Source organism: Helicoverpa zea, chromosome 4 (assembly GCF_022581195.2).
Source record: "Helicoverpa zea isolate HzStark_Cry1AcR chromosome 4, ilHelZeax1.1, whole genome shotgun sequence".
NCBI classification, from domain to species: Eukaryota; Metazoa; Arthropoda; class Insecta; order Lepidoptera; family Noctuidae; genus Helicoverpa; species Helicoverpa zea.
Genome location: NC_061455.1, coordinates 534,293 through 548,128, shown reverse-complemented (window position 1 = coordinate 548,128; position 13,836 = coordinate 534,293). Strand labels below are relative to the sequence as shown.

Sequence of the window (13,836 nt, the reverse complement as noted above, 5' to 3'; positions counted from 1 at the left end):
ATTTCTGTTACTCATCTTTCACGCCCATCCTACTGTTAGTTGCTGCTGAACCGATTTGAGAAAATCTCACTATTGGAAAGCTACACTTCCCCTACGCTATCCTTGAGTAGGCAACAGACTATGTTTGAACTGGGTTTGTGAAGAAGTTCCACATGGCGGGACGCGGGTGATACCGCGACAAAACAGCTAGTCAACGTAAAAAAATTACGAAATGAAACCAAAATATCATAAAATTGAATTATATTGAGAATTCAATAACCATCAATCACATGAAAGTACTAAACGGGGAATGGTTACAGAATCACAAATGAATTAAAAAACATATAAAATAATTCTTAACATTCTACTTCTATCTGCAGAAATAAACGCCGTCAGGTTCCCGTCGGGGCTTCATTCCCGCGAAAAACGCTTTTATGTCTTCCTCTTTGACGATTTCTTTCCTATCTTTGAAACTCTTGAGGAAGTCAAGCAATTTGTCCCTCATTCTATTGTACTCAGTTAAAGCGTTTATCTGTTGTATCCGGTCTAAGGAGGAAAGTGCCTGTAGGCCTTTCTCATACTGGGAGGCCCCTCCAGCTACATTCTCCTTGCCCAGACTTTCATAGGCGAACACTGTGTCCTCTAGGTCAGTAAGATATAATACTTTAAGGTCATTGTACATGGTGGTACATTCACCACACGTGCACAACTTTTGACGGAAGTTGGAAGGCCAGAATGTGGCACCCTTATGCACTCTCTTCACTCCTTTAGGCCGTACGCATTCTAATTTGGCTTTCTTTGACGAACTATCGTCTGTAATATCGTCAGTGCTAAGTTTTCTTTTATGTTCTTTTGCGTTTTCTGTAGAATTAGATCCTTCATTCTTATCTTTATCTTTGCATTCATCATCTTCTGTAGTACTACCATTCTCGCCAGCAGTTTTCAACTCACTGTCAGTTTCATTTAAAGCTTTGTTATCTTGGTTAATTGTTTCATTAGCTGCGTCAGTAACTTGCGATTTTTCGTCTATATCTGTAACAGATTCACTGTCAAGTTTGTCATCAGTTACAGTAGCGTCAGGTTTGTCAATATCTTTACTTTTGTCAATATCTTCAGCGTTGTCATCTTTGCCGAATTCGCTTCCAGGCTCATCATTCTGTTTATCTTCACTTGCAGGCTGATTTTGTGCATCGTTATCATTCATTTCAACATCTGTGTCTTTAATCGTGTTAATTTTATCGTCGGGTTCAGCTGTCTCATCTGTCTTTTCAGGTACTTCTTGGTTAGGTTGAGTTTCACTGGGTTTCATATTAACATCATCAGACTCTTTCTGTTCAGTACTTTCTACTTTACTCTCTGATGACTCATTCTTAGTTTCTTCTTGTTGTTCTTCAGTTGCGTTCTCTTTCGCATTATTTGCCGTGTCTAACAGTTCATCAATAGCATCCATCACAGAGTCAGTCTTATCTTCAGGATTCTCCTTCTCATTCTCAGCTGGTTGTGAAGTGTCTGGTACTTCTATGTTATTTGCATCAGCTGTGTTTTCATTAACTGGTTTCTGATCTGAACTTTCACTTTCTTTAGTTATTTCTTCAGCCAATTCTGTAGTATTTGAAGGAACATTTTCTCCACTTCCAGATTGATCCATTTTTTCTTCAGCTACTGAATTGTCAGCTGTTAATTCACTAAGGTCATTTAAAAGCTGTTGTTCAGATTTTTCTTCACTGGTCTCCACTAAGCTTTCTTGTACCTTATCACCATCACCTTCATGTTGTTTCTCAGACTGGTCATTAATGGCTGCATCTGTTTTTTGTGGTTCTTTGTCAGTACTTTGTGTACTGTCATCAGTTTTGATATCTTTACTATCCATATCATTTGTGTTTTCAGAATTTTCCTTTGTGCTTTCAGCATTTTCATCAGTGCTTTGGTCAGATTTTTGTTCAGATGTAATTACTGTTGCATCAGATTTATCTTCAGATTGTTCATTTGAAGTGCCTTTTTCTGTCTCTAAATTATCCTTCCCAGTATTCGACTCTTCTGTAGTTTTTTCATCTTCTTTTATTTCAGTAGTCTCCATAGGCTGATCTTCTGGCTCTGTTGTCTTGGTTTCAGTATCCGCCAGACTTTCATCAATATTTGCCTTTTCCTTATCTTCAGATTTAGACTCTGACTCAACATTACTTATGTCAGTTTGTTTTTCTTCTGTATTTACTGCACTAGAATTTTGTTCCTCAGTTATTTTCTGTTCTGCATCATCTTTTACTTTGTCCTCACTCATTTCAACATCCCCATTAACAGTTACGTTTGCAGGTTCGCTTTCAGTTTTATTTACTTCTATGCCATTGGTTAGTTTCTCTTTTTCCAGATCGCCATTACAAAGGCTATTGTCAGTAGACTTAGAATCACCATTGACTGATACAATATCTACATCTCCTGTCTCAACAGTTACTGCAAACATGCTATAATCATGAAGAAACTCATTCTTCTCCATGCAACTCTTGCAGATCATTTCTGAGTATTGATCATTGGCAGGTACTACAGCATCCAGATGAGATGCATGAAGCCAATCTTCACAAATGATGCATTGGATCATGTCATCCTCGATGGTTGATTCTGGGTCAGGGTAGGGCCTGTGGCAGGTGCAGTAAAGCCCACTGAAGTTCTGGTTATAAACATTGCCCTCATTGAGGTCAGTTTTGTCCGAAGTGAATTGGCAAGGGTTGGAGTTGAATTTGGGATTGCCACAATCGCATCTGAAGTTCCTTTTGGTGTACAACTCAACGAGTTCATGGTTTTCATGGCAGGTTAAGCTGCATGCAAGGCAAACACCAGCCCTCTTTGTGGGGTCAGTCTTAGCTTCGGTGCAGCATGTCAGGCAAGCATACAGAGCTTGTCTCTTGATGTAGCCCTGTGAACAAAACAAGCATTATGTTAGAATGATGCTATTGAGTCTTAATTGGACTGATTCCTATTTGATGGAGAAATTTGACAATATTTCCAAAGTAGTTTTGATTTGTATCACTTAAAGAAAACACAAGTATTCTTTGTTTTAATAGAAACTGTTACAAGGTGACACTACATTTAACAGTATACAAAATTAAATGAGCATGTTTTAGGAGATTAATTTGTCTGTGGTAAACGACCAACCTCTCAAGTATGAGGGCGCGGGTTCGATCCCAGGTCAGGCAAGTACCAATGCAACTTTTCTAAGTTTGTATGTACTTTCTAAGTATATCTTAGACACCATTGACTGTGTTTCGGATGGCACGTTAAACTGTAGGTCCCGGCTGTCATTGAACATCCTTGGCAGTCGTTACGGGTAGTCAGTAGCCAGTAAGTCTGATACCAGTCTAACCAAGGGGTATCGGGTTGCCCGGGTAACTGGGTTGAGGAGGTCAGATAGGCAGTCGCTTCTTGTAAAGCACTGGTACTCAGCTGAATCCGGTTAGACTGGAAGCCGACCCCAACATGATTGGGAAAAAGGCTCGGAGGATGATGAGTAATGTATACTTAATTTAACTTACAACATACATACATAATTATTTTAATTGTGTTTAATTATATTTACTTAAAAAATATCTAAAGTTTGTGCAGGAAGGAAAACTTCCCTCTTGAATGTAAATGGTAAATTTAGAAATATGCTGCTTGTTATTATTTTAACCTCTTGTTAAGAAAAGAGAAAGTAGGTACACTATTAAGACTGCATAGACATATCACTTAAAGGATATTAGTGCATAATATTGATTTTGATAGTATCCAATGGATGATATTTACATGAAACAAGTGCAATCAGATATTGAGTAAACAGAGATGAATAGCATCAAGAACTTTATGTACTTGTGCTTATATTTTCAGCAATTTTCTTCAGATTCTAGAAATACATTTAAAAACGTGATGGTAAGTCTTACATTATAATAAAAACATAATTTAGCATTCTAAAACATTCCTATTTCGTTGGTAACAGTATGTAAATCGACAATTTGTGTTCCTTTGTACTGTTCATCCATATTGTTTCTGTATTACTAGCCTTATATTCAAACTAATTAACGACGAAACAGTTTGCAGTTTATGAAAACTGAGATGCAGTGTCTAAAAACCGTTCAGTACAACAGTTTAATAAGAAATACGGCGAAATACTGTGATATAATTCCGTTGCAACGTCAATTTGCCTGCGCCATTTTTGGTACATTTATACAAGCTTTTACACACAAATGAGCTTGGCCTACCTTAGGATAAGTGCAGTTCTTGTCGTCAGAGGCTCCCAGGACAGCGTTGGCATCTTCCTCGAAGTCCTGCTGCTCTTGTAAAACATCCATCATTGTAACAACTTTGTCCCCATCGCATTCTGCCATTTCGGCGTCTTCGGCAATATTTACGTCGTCTGTAGCCATTGTTTCACTTCAAGGCGATAACTGAGAGGTATTAATACAAATTGATGGAATAATTCGAAAATTACTAGAAAAGCCGGTTATAATAGGCGCCAAGGATTTTTCGAGACAGGTGAACCGAACCGCCGAATGAAACGGAGCGAAGAGCGAACGAAAAACGGAACGGTTCGTTTGACGTACGTATGAAAATGTTGCCACATTGCCAGCTTTATTTGTTTATTACCTTTGCAAGTTGTTAAAAATCATAATACACGGACTATTATAGTAAAAAAGTAAAGTAGTATTCATTGCAGAGTGTATGAATGTCAATCTTATTACAGTATCGCTTCAAGAGACAAACGAATTATTGCTACAAAGCACAGAGTTCGTGTTTATTGCTTTTTAACCGAAAGGAGGAGGTTTTTTGTTATTGTGCAAAATATAATCGATTATAGATTTCTTCCCTAGGTCAGTTTGCTGGACTAAACAGCCTTCTTTGTTCACCTTATTTATGAAGATGAAAATGTTGGTTAAATAAATTGTAGTTTCATACAGATAGGTGGAAATAAAAGAATAGTGTATTATATAGTAACATTTTAAGTCGTATTCATAAGACATCATAAAAAATTAAATAAATAAAAAATCCATCACAGCAGAAAAGGCACATCTAAATTCTTTCGGCCATTACCAATGTAAAGAAAGCCAGCGTCTGGAGTTCTTACTTTATGGAAAAACATCATTCCGGGCCAGTACAAGCTTTTCAAATACACGAGTGACCCGCCACGTTCTATGGAGAGGTTCCAACAGCCTGCTGGAATGTCCATGTCAATGGAGTCCAGGAAGTCCATGCTGTAGTTATAGTCCGGTCTGGTCAGTAAGTTGGTGTTCCAGCGATGTTGAGCTGGCCTGATATGAAGATACGATTTCAACAGTTTCGCTTCAGCACCATGTAACCCGTAATAATTGGGGTTTATGACTACTGTACCGGACGGTTGTTTGAGCAACTGCCCGCGAGCACACACTTCAGCTTCTTCGCAAATGTTGCTGATGGTAGCGGACAGACGGCTTTCCTCTTTCATGACCTTGCATCTATCAGGGTGGTTTTCGTCCAAACCTTCGTCTAAAACCTTTACTTGCAGAGCTGGTTCTCCCCTAAACGGGAACGTAGTGAGCAGGGACAGTTGTTTATACTTCTTTTTTGCTTTTGGCAGCAAACCCCAGAATTTGAAGTCGGTGGTGTAGAAGTATTTGCGATCAGTGAGTGCATCGTTGCTGATGCCGACAGCGATGTGGTAGTCCATATCTACAGCGTATATCTGGCCCCAGTACTGAATGTGGGTGAAATGGTTCTCTACTTGCAACATTGTCAGCGAGTTCTGCAACAAAGATATAAGTTCGTTGGTCATCATAATCCCGTTTACGTTGATGTATTCTTGGTACTCCCAAAGCTTGTGGACATTCATTTTCAATTAATATTTTAAAGGGACTTCGTTATAAATCTCAGACGTATTTACGTGTTTTGACGTAGCAAAAATTATTTTAAATCTATATAGCTGGCTGCTGTCAGTTCAAAAAATAGTTTTTATGTCGAATTGCCGGTTTCACACGACAAATATGTACTGGAAGGGAAGTATATCCCATTCAATAAGTGGTTAACATTTAACGAAACTCTTAATGTTTACGTAAAAACTTCCGTACAAACAAATATAATAATATAGTACAAGCAAAAATAAACAATATAATAATATGTTGTTAATTAATTGATCATTATTAATAACATCTCGAATTTTATTCAGCGCGCATAAAATCACAGTCTTAAGATCACCCTACACCATAAACACCTAATCTAATATAAAAACACCGAAGCAGATACCTTTTTTCACTGCTAGTAAACTTTAACACACAAGGGACGTAGTAAAAGGATATTTTCTTCTCGTATGACAATTACTGACATCAAATATTTGCTGGCCCTCTGTCGGTCGTAACATGTAACTTGACCGCAGGATTCACCAGTTTATAAAGACCTCTCAGACCGAACAGTTTATTTGAACACAGGGGTCAAGTTATATTTAGAAAAGCAATTTACTTACTTTTCTAGATTATGGGTGATCGTGTTGCTTGTTTGCGGACTCACGGGTGAACTTTCTAAGAAAATATTGCGAAAGCCAAGTAAAATGGTGATTTATAAACAGGGTAAGAGCAGTATTTTTATTAGAATTATATTTTTTTTTGTATGCGGAACGTGATTAATGGTTATAAGTAGCGAAGACAGATGGCGCTTAATTAATGTCTTGTAAGCTTGATTTCAATAATAAAATTGATTATAAAAAACTAGTATACAAAAAACACAGCGTGGTAAAATAACCTATTCAATAAAATCTTTATAATTATGTTCATATTTGAACGCTTGTTCAGTGTAATTGAGTATTTTAGTGCCGCTACTCGACAACAGATGGCGCTAAAAGGCATTAAAGAACATGATCAACTTGCAGAAATTATATTTGATGTACGTTTGATTACTGGGGATATTATCCTGAGGAAGCAATATCTAAAAACAAAATCCCACAGAAATAACTGAAACACTGATTTTGTTATTGTTCCGAGTATAATTCTTTATCTACGATTGGTGGATGTATGTTTGCTAGGGTTTTCTATGTTTACAAATTAAAGTATTTTAATGCAAGCTTGCACTTTGATTCCCTTCCAGATGCAGTACCTATTTGTTAATAGTCGTTAAGGGTTGATTATCACAGATATAAAAAAGCGTAATAAAATTCTTCCGACAGGGTTCATCGACCGGGCCTACAGGTGTTGCTAGAAAAATACAACATAAAGAGGACCTGACAGATTGACAGTTCGAAGTACCTCTGAAGAGTCCTTCCACACTATTTGCGCGTTTATCTATCAAACAATAGACTTTTAAACACGTGCGTCAATTAACCTCTCTTGGGTCGGTTAAAGATGGTGAAGTATGGCGCGCGCGCGATTCGGCACGCGCGCGGCCTCTCGTCGGCGCCAAAACGTGCGATACGCGCGATCAGGCTCGCCACAGACAGTTGTATGCAAATCAGGCTCATAGTTCGAGGGCTGTTGATAACTTGATAATGTTTTAGAGGTCTTAATTGAGAGGGTGTCTTTTCTTGAGGGGAGGAAATGTAGAATCGTTTCCTGGTGTAATGAGTATGACGTATAACGTATAACAGCATATTTCGTTGGTTAGTTTATTAGGCATGTGTAGGTAATACTTTTTATTCCATGCGATTTCTCCAATTGTGCTACGAGGTGCTACGATCTGCGTAGCATTTCGTAGCAAACATAGCGCTTCGCCGAGTTATTTCTTCCGACGGCAATCGTTCTCACGCTGAAAGTATTATGATATTCTAGGCTAGGTACCTGAGACTATGAATGAAGTACCTAGGTATTAAATCTGGAGATGTATCTGCGCAATGTTTCATATATATGTATTTACATATTGGAAACGCATTGTCGACTTCTATTAATCGGTTGATCGGTCGGTCGTTTAATCTCATTTGGAACCCATACGTCTTTGTTTTATTATTCTCAATCACGAATGATTAACGGGGCGTTCTCCGAGGTGGAATCTCTCGGCCCACTGAACATCCATCACAAATGGAACAAAAACGCCATATGTGTAGGCCGATTGAGTCGCGAATCAGCATCGCATTGTTTTGGTTCGACACCGGCTGTCTGAGCTGTGTGAACGTCAATAACATCAGAAACAATGGGTGCATTCTCACAACCGCGCCGCGGGCACCCGCCATTTTTATTCTCGTTTATAGTTTTAATTGTTTTCGGCGAGAGGTTGGCAGCACTGCCCCCGGGCGCGGTTACCGATACCGTTGCACAAACACAGTTCATTCGATCGCAATATTTTTGTATTTTGCTATAGTTTATTTTTGTATAATGCGGGGATTAGTGGTTGTCGGAACAATTGGTGGTTTGTATAGGATTTTTAACGCTAATTTTGATACAACGTTCTAAAGTTGAGGGCAGAGAAAGGATAGGATTAAGAATCTGGCTTCGTTTATGTAGGTAAGTAGAATTGGTACCTACCTGTTTAGATAATTGAAAACTGCGTCTCCTATGTTCGCATAGATAAGTACCTACCTTCTCTTATATTAGCATTCATCGTTTTTCTGTTAGTGATCAAAAATCATAGTGTTATTCAACATAACAATAAACTTCTCATAGTCTCATGACGTGTCATAATTCAGATAATTGCAATCTTAGAAATAAAAAAACTAACGAGCACCTAACAGTGGATAATAATAATGTCCATCAGGATTGAGGAGCCACTTTTTGTATCTTAATGAAATTTTGTACTTATTTAGTAGTAAGTTAAAAAGTATTGTAGGCTCAATCTTGGAATTTGTAGTATAATAGTTCAAAAGTTATATGAACACAAAGGTGGCTCCTCAATCTAAATATTTGGACTGAGGAGCCACGTTGGAACACAGAAAGTATACGATGTACATTCTTGAAAATTTTGTATGATTTAGTAGTAATTGAGCGCAATTAGTACTAAAAATTTAATTCCACAACCTTTAATATTTAAGAAGATACAATACTTTTAATGTGGCACCTTAACCCATACAATGAAAGTGTGAATTCCCATGAATCGTAAGTGGCAAATTCAAATTACACCCCATAAACATTTAGTAGTAAGTGTGCCTGAATTTGTAGTACATAAACAAAGTAGCAAAACTGAGTGAATTTTGTAAAAAAACGTATTTTAAGTGGCTCCTCAATCCTGACGTTTCTGAAATGAGAAAATGCTTGAGTTACCTGAAATCGGAATGGAATAAAAAAAATAAAGACACTAACATTTAGTATAAATTTCTACTAAATATACATGCACAAATGAAAATTGTATGTATTCAATATCTGATAAAAAATCATCTTTTCCATATTCCTTAGGACGTCGCCATTAAGGGTGACCATGTAATATGAATAAAAATCAGGATAAATAGGTAGTTCTCAGCTTTGCCGCCAATTTTTTATTAAACCTCTGTAGGCAAACACATTTATGGCTATTCCGCCTCTTGAATGACAAAATATTATTGGGTAAATACAAAAGTATTTAATAACCTTACTTAATAAAGTACCTATTTAATAAACTTGCTTTGTCATTCTACATTGCTGGAGCGGTGTAATGTTCCAAATTCAAAAAACGCGCCTGTTTTTTTTTGCCCTTTATAGGGCAGGCTAAAGTGTTACGACCATACTGCCTAGTATTTCGTAGTGGCAATGGATTTGATTTTCATTGTCCGTAAATTCGATACTTCGCATTTTTTTTTAATAATGATAGCATTACATATGAAACATATTTGCTGCGTTGTTGTAACCGACTTCAAAAAAAAAGGAGCGGGTTCTCAAGTCACTAGTTATTTTCTTTGTTACTCGCTACCTCGAAGACGCCTGGACCGAAATGATTTTTTTTTCTTTCTACTCGCAGTTTTGTCCCATAGCTAACAGGTTATTCGTGATAGGACTATGAAGGTTTGGATCTTACTTGATGATGGAGGCGACAGAAAATCAAGGGAACTTCGTATCGGTATATAGCAACTGCCAAGTGTTTGGGATCATTGGCTTCGTATTAACGAGATCTTTACACCGAAATATGTTATGAGTACCATATCAGACCTGACAATGAAGACAAAGTGCGTTAAGGGAACTCCTTAACGGTTGATAGCAGCTACCTTGTGTTAGGCCATATTTTATTTATTTTGGTAAAGAGTTACCACAACTGCCACTAAGGGTACTTAAAATACACTTTTTTGCAAAAAAAGCGGGCACCTATGTTAAATCTTGGTTATAAGAACTTTATGTTTCAAAAGGTTTTAATGACTAGAATATATTAAATAATGTCGGGACATAAATAATGTCGGGACACCTTTTTCACACACGGTCGGTTAGCCCCATGGTAAGTTATTTATTAACTTGTGTTATGGGTGCTAACACAACTGATAAACTACATATAGCTACATATATACATATTAATAAATACATATCATAACACCCAGACCACGGCCAACAAGCATGCTTATCACACAAATGTCGACCGAACTGGGAATCGAACCCGGGACCTCAGGTTCGGCGGTCCGGCATGATGACCATTGCGCCATCGAGGTCGTCAAAATATTACTAGCATCAAAAGGTTTTGCCAAGCATGTGTATCTATTCTTAATTTTAATTTTGGAGAATTGCTAAGTAAGTTGTTAAAACCTTGTTCTTAATTTCTTAATTTCTAGTAGAATTTTTTTCGGTGTTTTGAATAGCAAGTTTTCCAAGTGATGTTCAGGAAACTGATACTGCAGTTTTAATAACTGATTGATGAACATTTTTGTTACATCAAAACATTTTAGAAAAATCATGCACATTTAGTAAAATTGACAGCTGTACTAAATGAGAATAAGATCATACAGCACGACGATTGACGACAAATTATTAGAGATAAAAAATAATAAAGAATATAAAAAAAATTGGCGGCAAAGCTTCTTCTTCTTTTGTGTCGATGACATGTCATATATTGAGACTACACTATGTCAGCCCAATATGCCGCCACAGCGAGAGCACGGCGGCAAAGCTGAGAGCTATTTATCCTGATGTTCTTCATATTACATGGTCACCCTTAATGGCGACGTCCTAAGGAATATGGAAAAGATGATTTTTTATCAGATATTGAATACATACAATTTTCATTTGTGCATGTATATTTAGTAGAAATTTATACTAAATGTTAGTGTCTTTATTTTTTTTATTCCATTCCGATTTCAGGTAACTCAAGCATTTTCTCATTTCAGAAACGTCAGGATTGAGGAGCCACTTAAAATACGTTTTTTTACAAAATTCACTCAGTTTTGCTACTTTGTTTATGTACTACAAATTCAGGTACACTTACAACTAAATGTTTATGGGGTGTAATTTGAATTTGCCACTTACGATTCATGGGAATTCACACTTTCATTGTATGGGTTAAGGTGCCACATTAAAAGTATTGTATCTTCTTAAATATTAAAGGTAGTGGAATTAAATTTTTAGTACTCATTGCGCTCAATTACTACTAAATCATACAAAATTTTCAAGAATGTACATCGTATACTTTCTGTGTTCCAACGTGGCTCCTCAGTCCAAATATTTAGATTGAGGAGCCACCTTTGTGTTCATATAACTTTTGAACTATTATACTACAAATTCCAAGATTGAGCCTACAATACTTTTTAACTTACTACTAAATAAGTACAAAATTTCATTAAGATACAAAAAGTGGCTCCTCAATCCTGATGGACATTAATAATAACGTCTACCGTTATTACGGTGAAAGTTTCTTCACAAATAATTGCAACAAGCCAGAACAATGGTGCCAACGCAATATCAATTAACATTCGAAAATTGAATTCATTAACATCTGTCGAAAACCAATTACGAGTAAAAAATACGTTCTCACAATTAGAAAAGTGCAGAAAACGACTTATTCCCACAATTTTATTATGATTGAGTGGCGAATCTGGCTAGCTCACAATGGGCGGGAATATTGGGTGCTTAATCGGCCGGACGCCGTAAACAGGGTGTGACAATGGCGCGAATTCCAGATTAAGGTTATTTGTTAAACATGGCCGCCTTTGTGCGAGCTCGCGCGCTTCGCTGATCCGTCGCCAATTAATTGCTCAAGTTTTTCTAAGTTCACTGATTTTTGAGTGCAGACTTGCTAATAAGTATGAGAAATTCTTTTTGAGAACTTAAATATTCAGTGGGAATATTATTTCATCTGTCGAAAGTATGTTCGTTATTTGGGGCGAAGAAATATTTCGTTTCTGTGCTGAATCGGAATTTTAATCGATGGGTGATTTGGAAGTGCCTACTTGAGAACTAACTGCAGAACTTTGAGAGTCATTGCGGACTCATACAGGCGTAAGTGTGAACTATGAGAACTGACGATTGATGGCAGATAAAAAGAGAAATATAACGAGGATAAGCAATAAGGACGTATTGCTGTTAATGTGTCAGGACCTAATTGTAAGAAGGAATATTAAATGTACCATATAAATTCGCAAAAACTTCAACAAATAATGATGTTGAACATGTTCATAATTGAGATATCACAAAAGTTTTAATATTAATGAGTGTGTCTGCTACGCAGCATGGTGGCCGAGCAGAAGATGGGACTCGAGCACTCCAATTACCGACCAGCCTTGTTATTACAGATCCTTCAATAAAAATAAATAAACAAGACAATATTCAATATAAAAACATGTAGTGTTTTTAAAAAGCTCAGCTCCCAGGGAGTCGCGTGCCGCCTCGCACGCGACTGACCGATGATGAACGAGTGTAAGTGTTGCCAGTGCGAATTATCACCGCGTGATGGGGTTGCAAGTAAAAATAATTGGCGCCCCGCAGGCCGACGTGCGTTAATGTTTTCATAATGATGAGCGTCATTGTCCGTGCGGATTTTGTTTTTGTTACCAGATTTGTATATTTTTTGAACAACGACCACGTCTGTTTGTTGTATCAATAGAGGGAGGATGCAAATATTTTTATTTTCTTTTGCTCGGAGCTTTTATTTGAAGAGGTGCTTTCATTAATACGTATTTTATTGCAATTTTTACTTACTATGGACTTACACTGATTTGTTGGCATAAGAGCAAATTCTTAACTCACTTATGACGGAATGCTTACCAGCCTTTACAGCTATTAATGAATGAATGGCTTTCTATTAATCACAGAACGTGTTAGAATGCCTCTTGGTGTAACAAAACCACCAACATCCTTAACTTACCAACACTTTGAAAGCACTACCCAAAATGGCAAGAAATCATCAAGGCACATAGCATGCCCAAAATCCAATGGTAAACCCAAACACTAGATTCTCATGTAAAACATTTTCCAACTATGGTAAGTTATGCGGACTCCTTGTTACCATTGTACCATAGACCCAAAACAATCCATCAAGATGGTGGCTGTCAGTGTCGGCGGGAACGCTACCGTTACTTCAAAAGTTTTGTGATGTTCGTACAATTGTTAACTGTTGTAAAACCACTCAATTTCTACATGTTGTGGATGAAATGTTGGACTTTTTATATCGATTATGATAGATTGGTTTACTTTGATATGCGTCTTTGATTTTGGCAGTTTTATACTGCTAGTCTTCACTTCTTTCGGTAAACTTTTAAGATAGCAAAAAATTATTGATTGGTTTGATTCCAAAGAGCCACAGGAGTTTTGCACGATACCTTTTTCTTTATTCTTTCATATTTGAGTTAAAATGAACACGCTATCTTAGGAACTATAGTTCGGCCATTCAGAGAATGCGTTCCTGACACGTCGCGATTGAACTGACGACGTAACTTTGCAATGGCGTTGCAGTTACGATAAAAATATTTTTGCTGGTTGTTTACCGTTTTAACAATTGAGGAGCATTAAAACAACATTATTATATCAATAATCAATGAATGTAGTTACGTCGTCAGTT

At 37.1% G+C, this 13,836-nt stretch overlaps 2 protein-coding genes across 2 annotated transcripts; both read right to left on the bottom strand.

Annotated features, from left to right (window-relative positions):
- Nucleotides 1–225: 225 nt before the first annotated feature.
- On the bottom strand, nucleotides 226–4,532 carry LOC124629844 (myb-like protein X). The gene is made up of 2 exons (XM_047163434.1): nucleotides 4,206–4,532; nucleotides 226–2,887 (listed from the first exon to the last, which is right to left on the bottom strand). The coding sequence occupies exons 1-2, from the start codon at nucleotides 4,368–4,370 to the stop codon at nucleotides 350–352; spliced, it is 2,703 nt and encodes a 900-aa protein (XP_047019390.1). The 5' UTR covers nucleotides 4,371–4,532; the 3' UTR covers nucleotides 226–349.
- Nucleotides 4,533–4,932: 400 nt separating this feature from the next.
- LOC124629956 (radial spoke head protein 9 homolog) lies at nucleotides 4,933–5,809 on the bottom strand. Its single transcript, XM_047163639.1, has one exon. The coding sequence runs from the start codon at nucleotides 5,807–5,809 to the stop codon at nucleotides 4,994–4,996; it is 816 nt and encodes a 271-aa protein (XP_047019595.1). The 3' UTR covers nucleotides 4,933–4,993.
- Nucleotides 5,810–13,836: the final 8,027 nt, after the last annotated feature.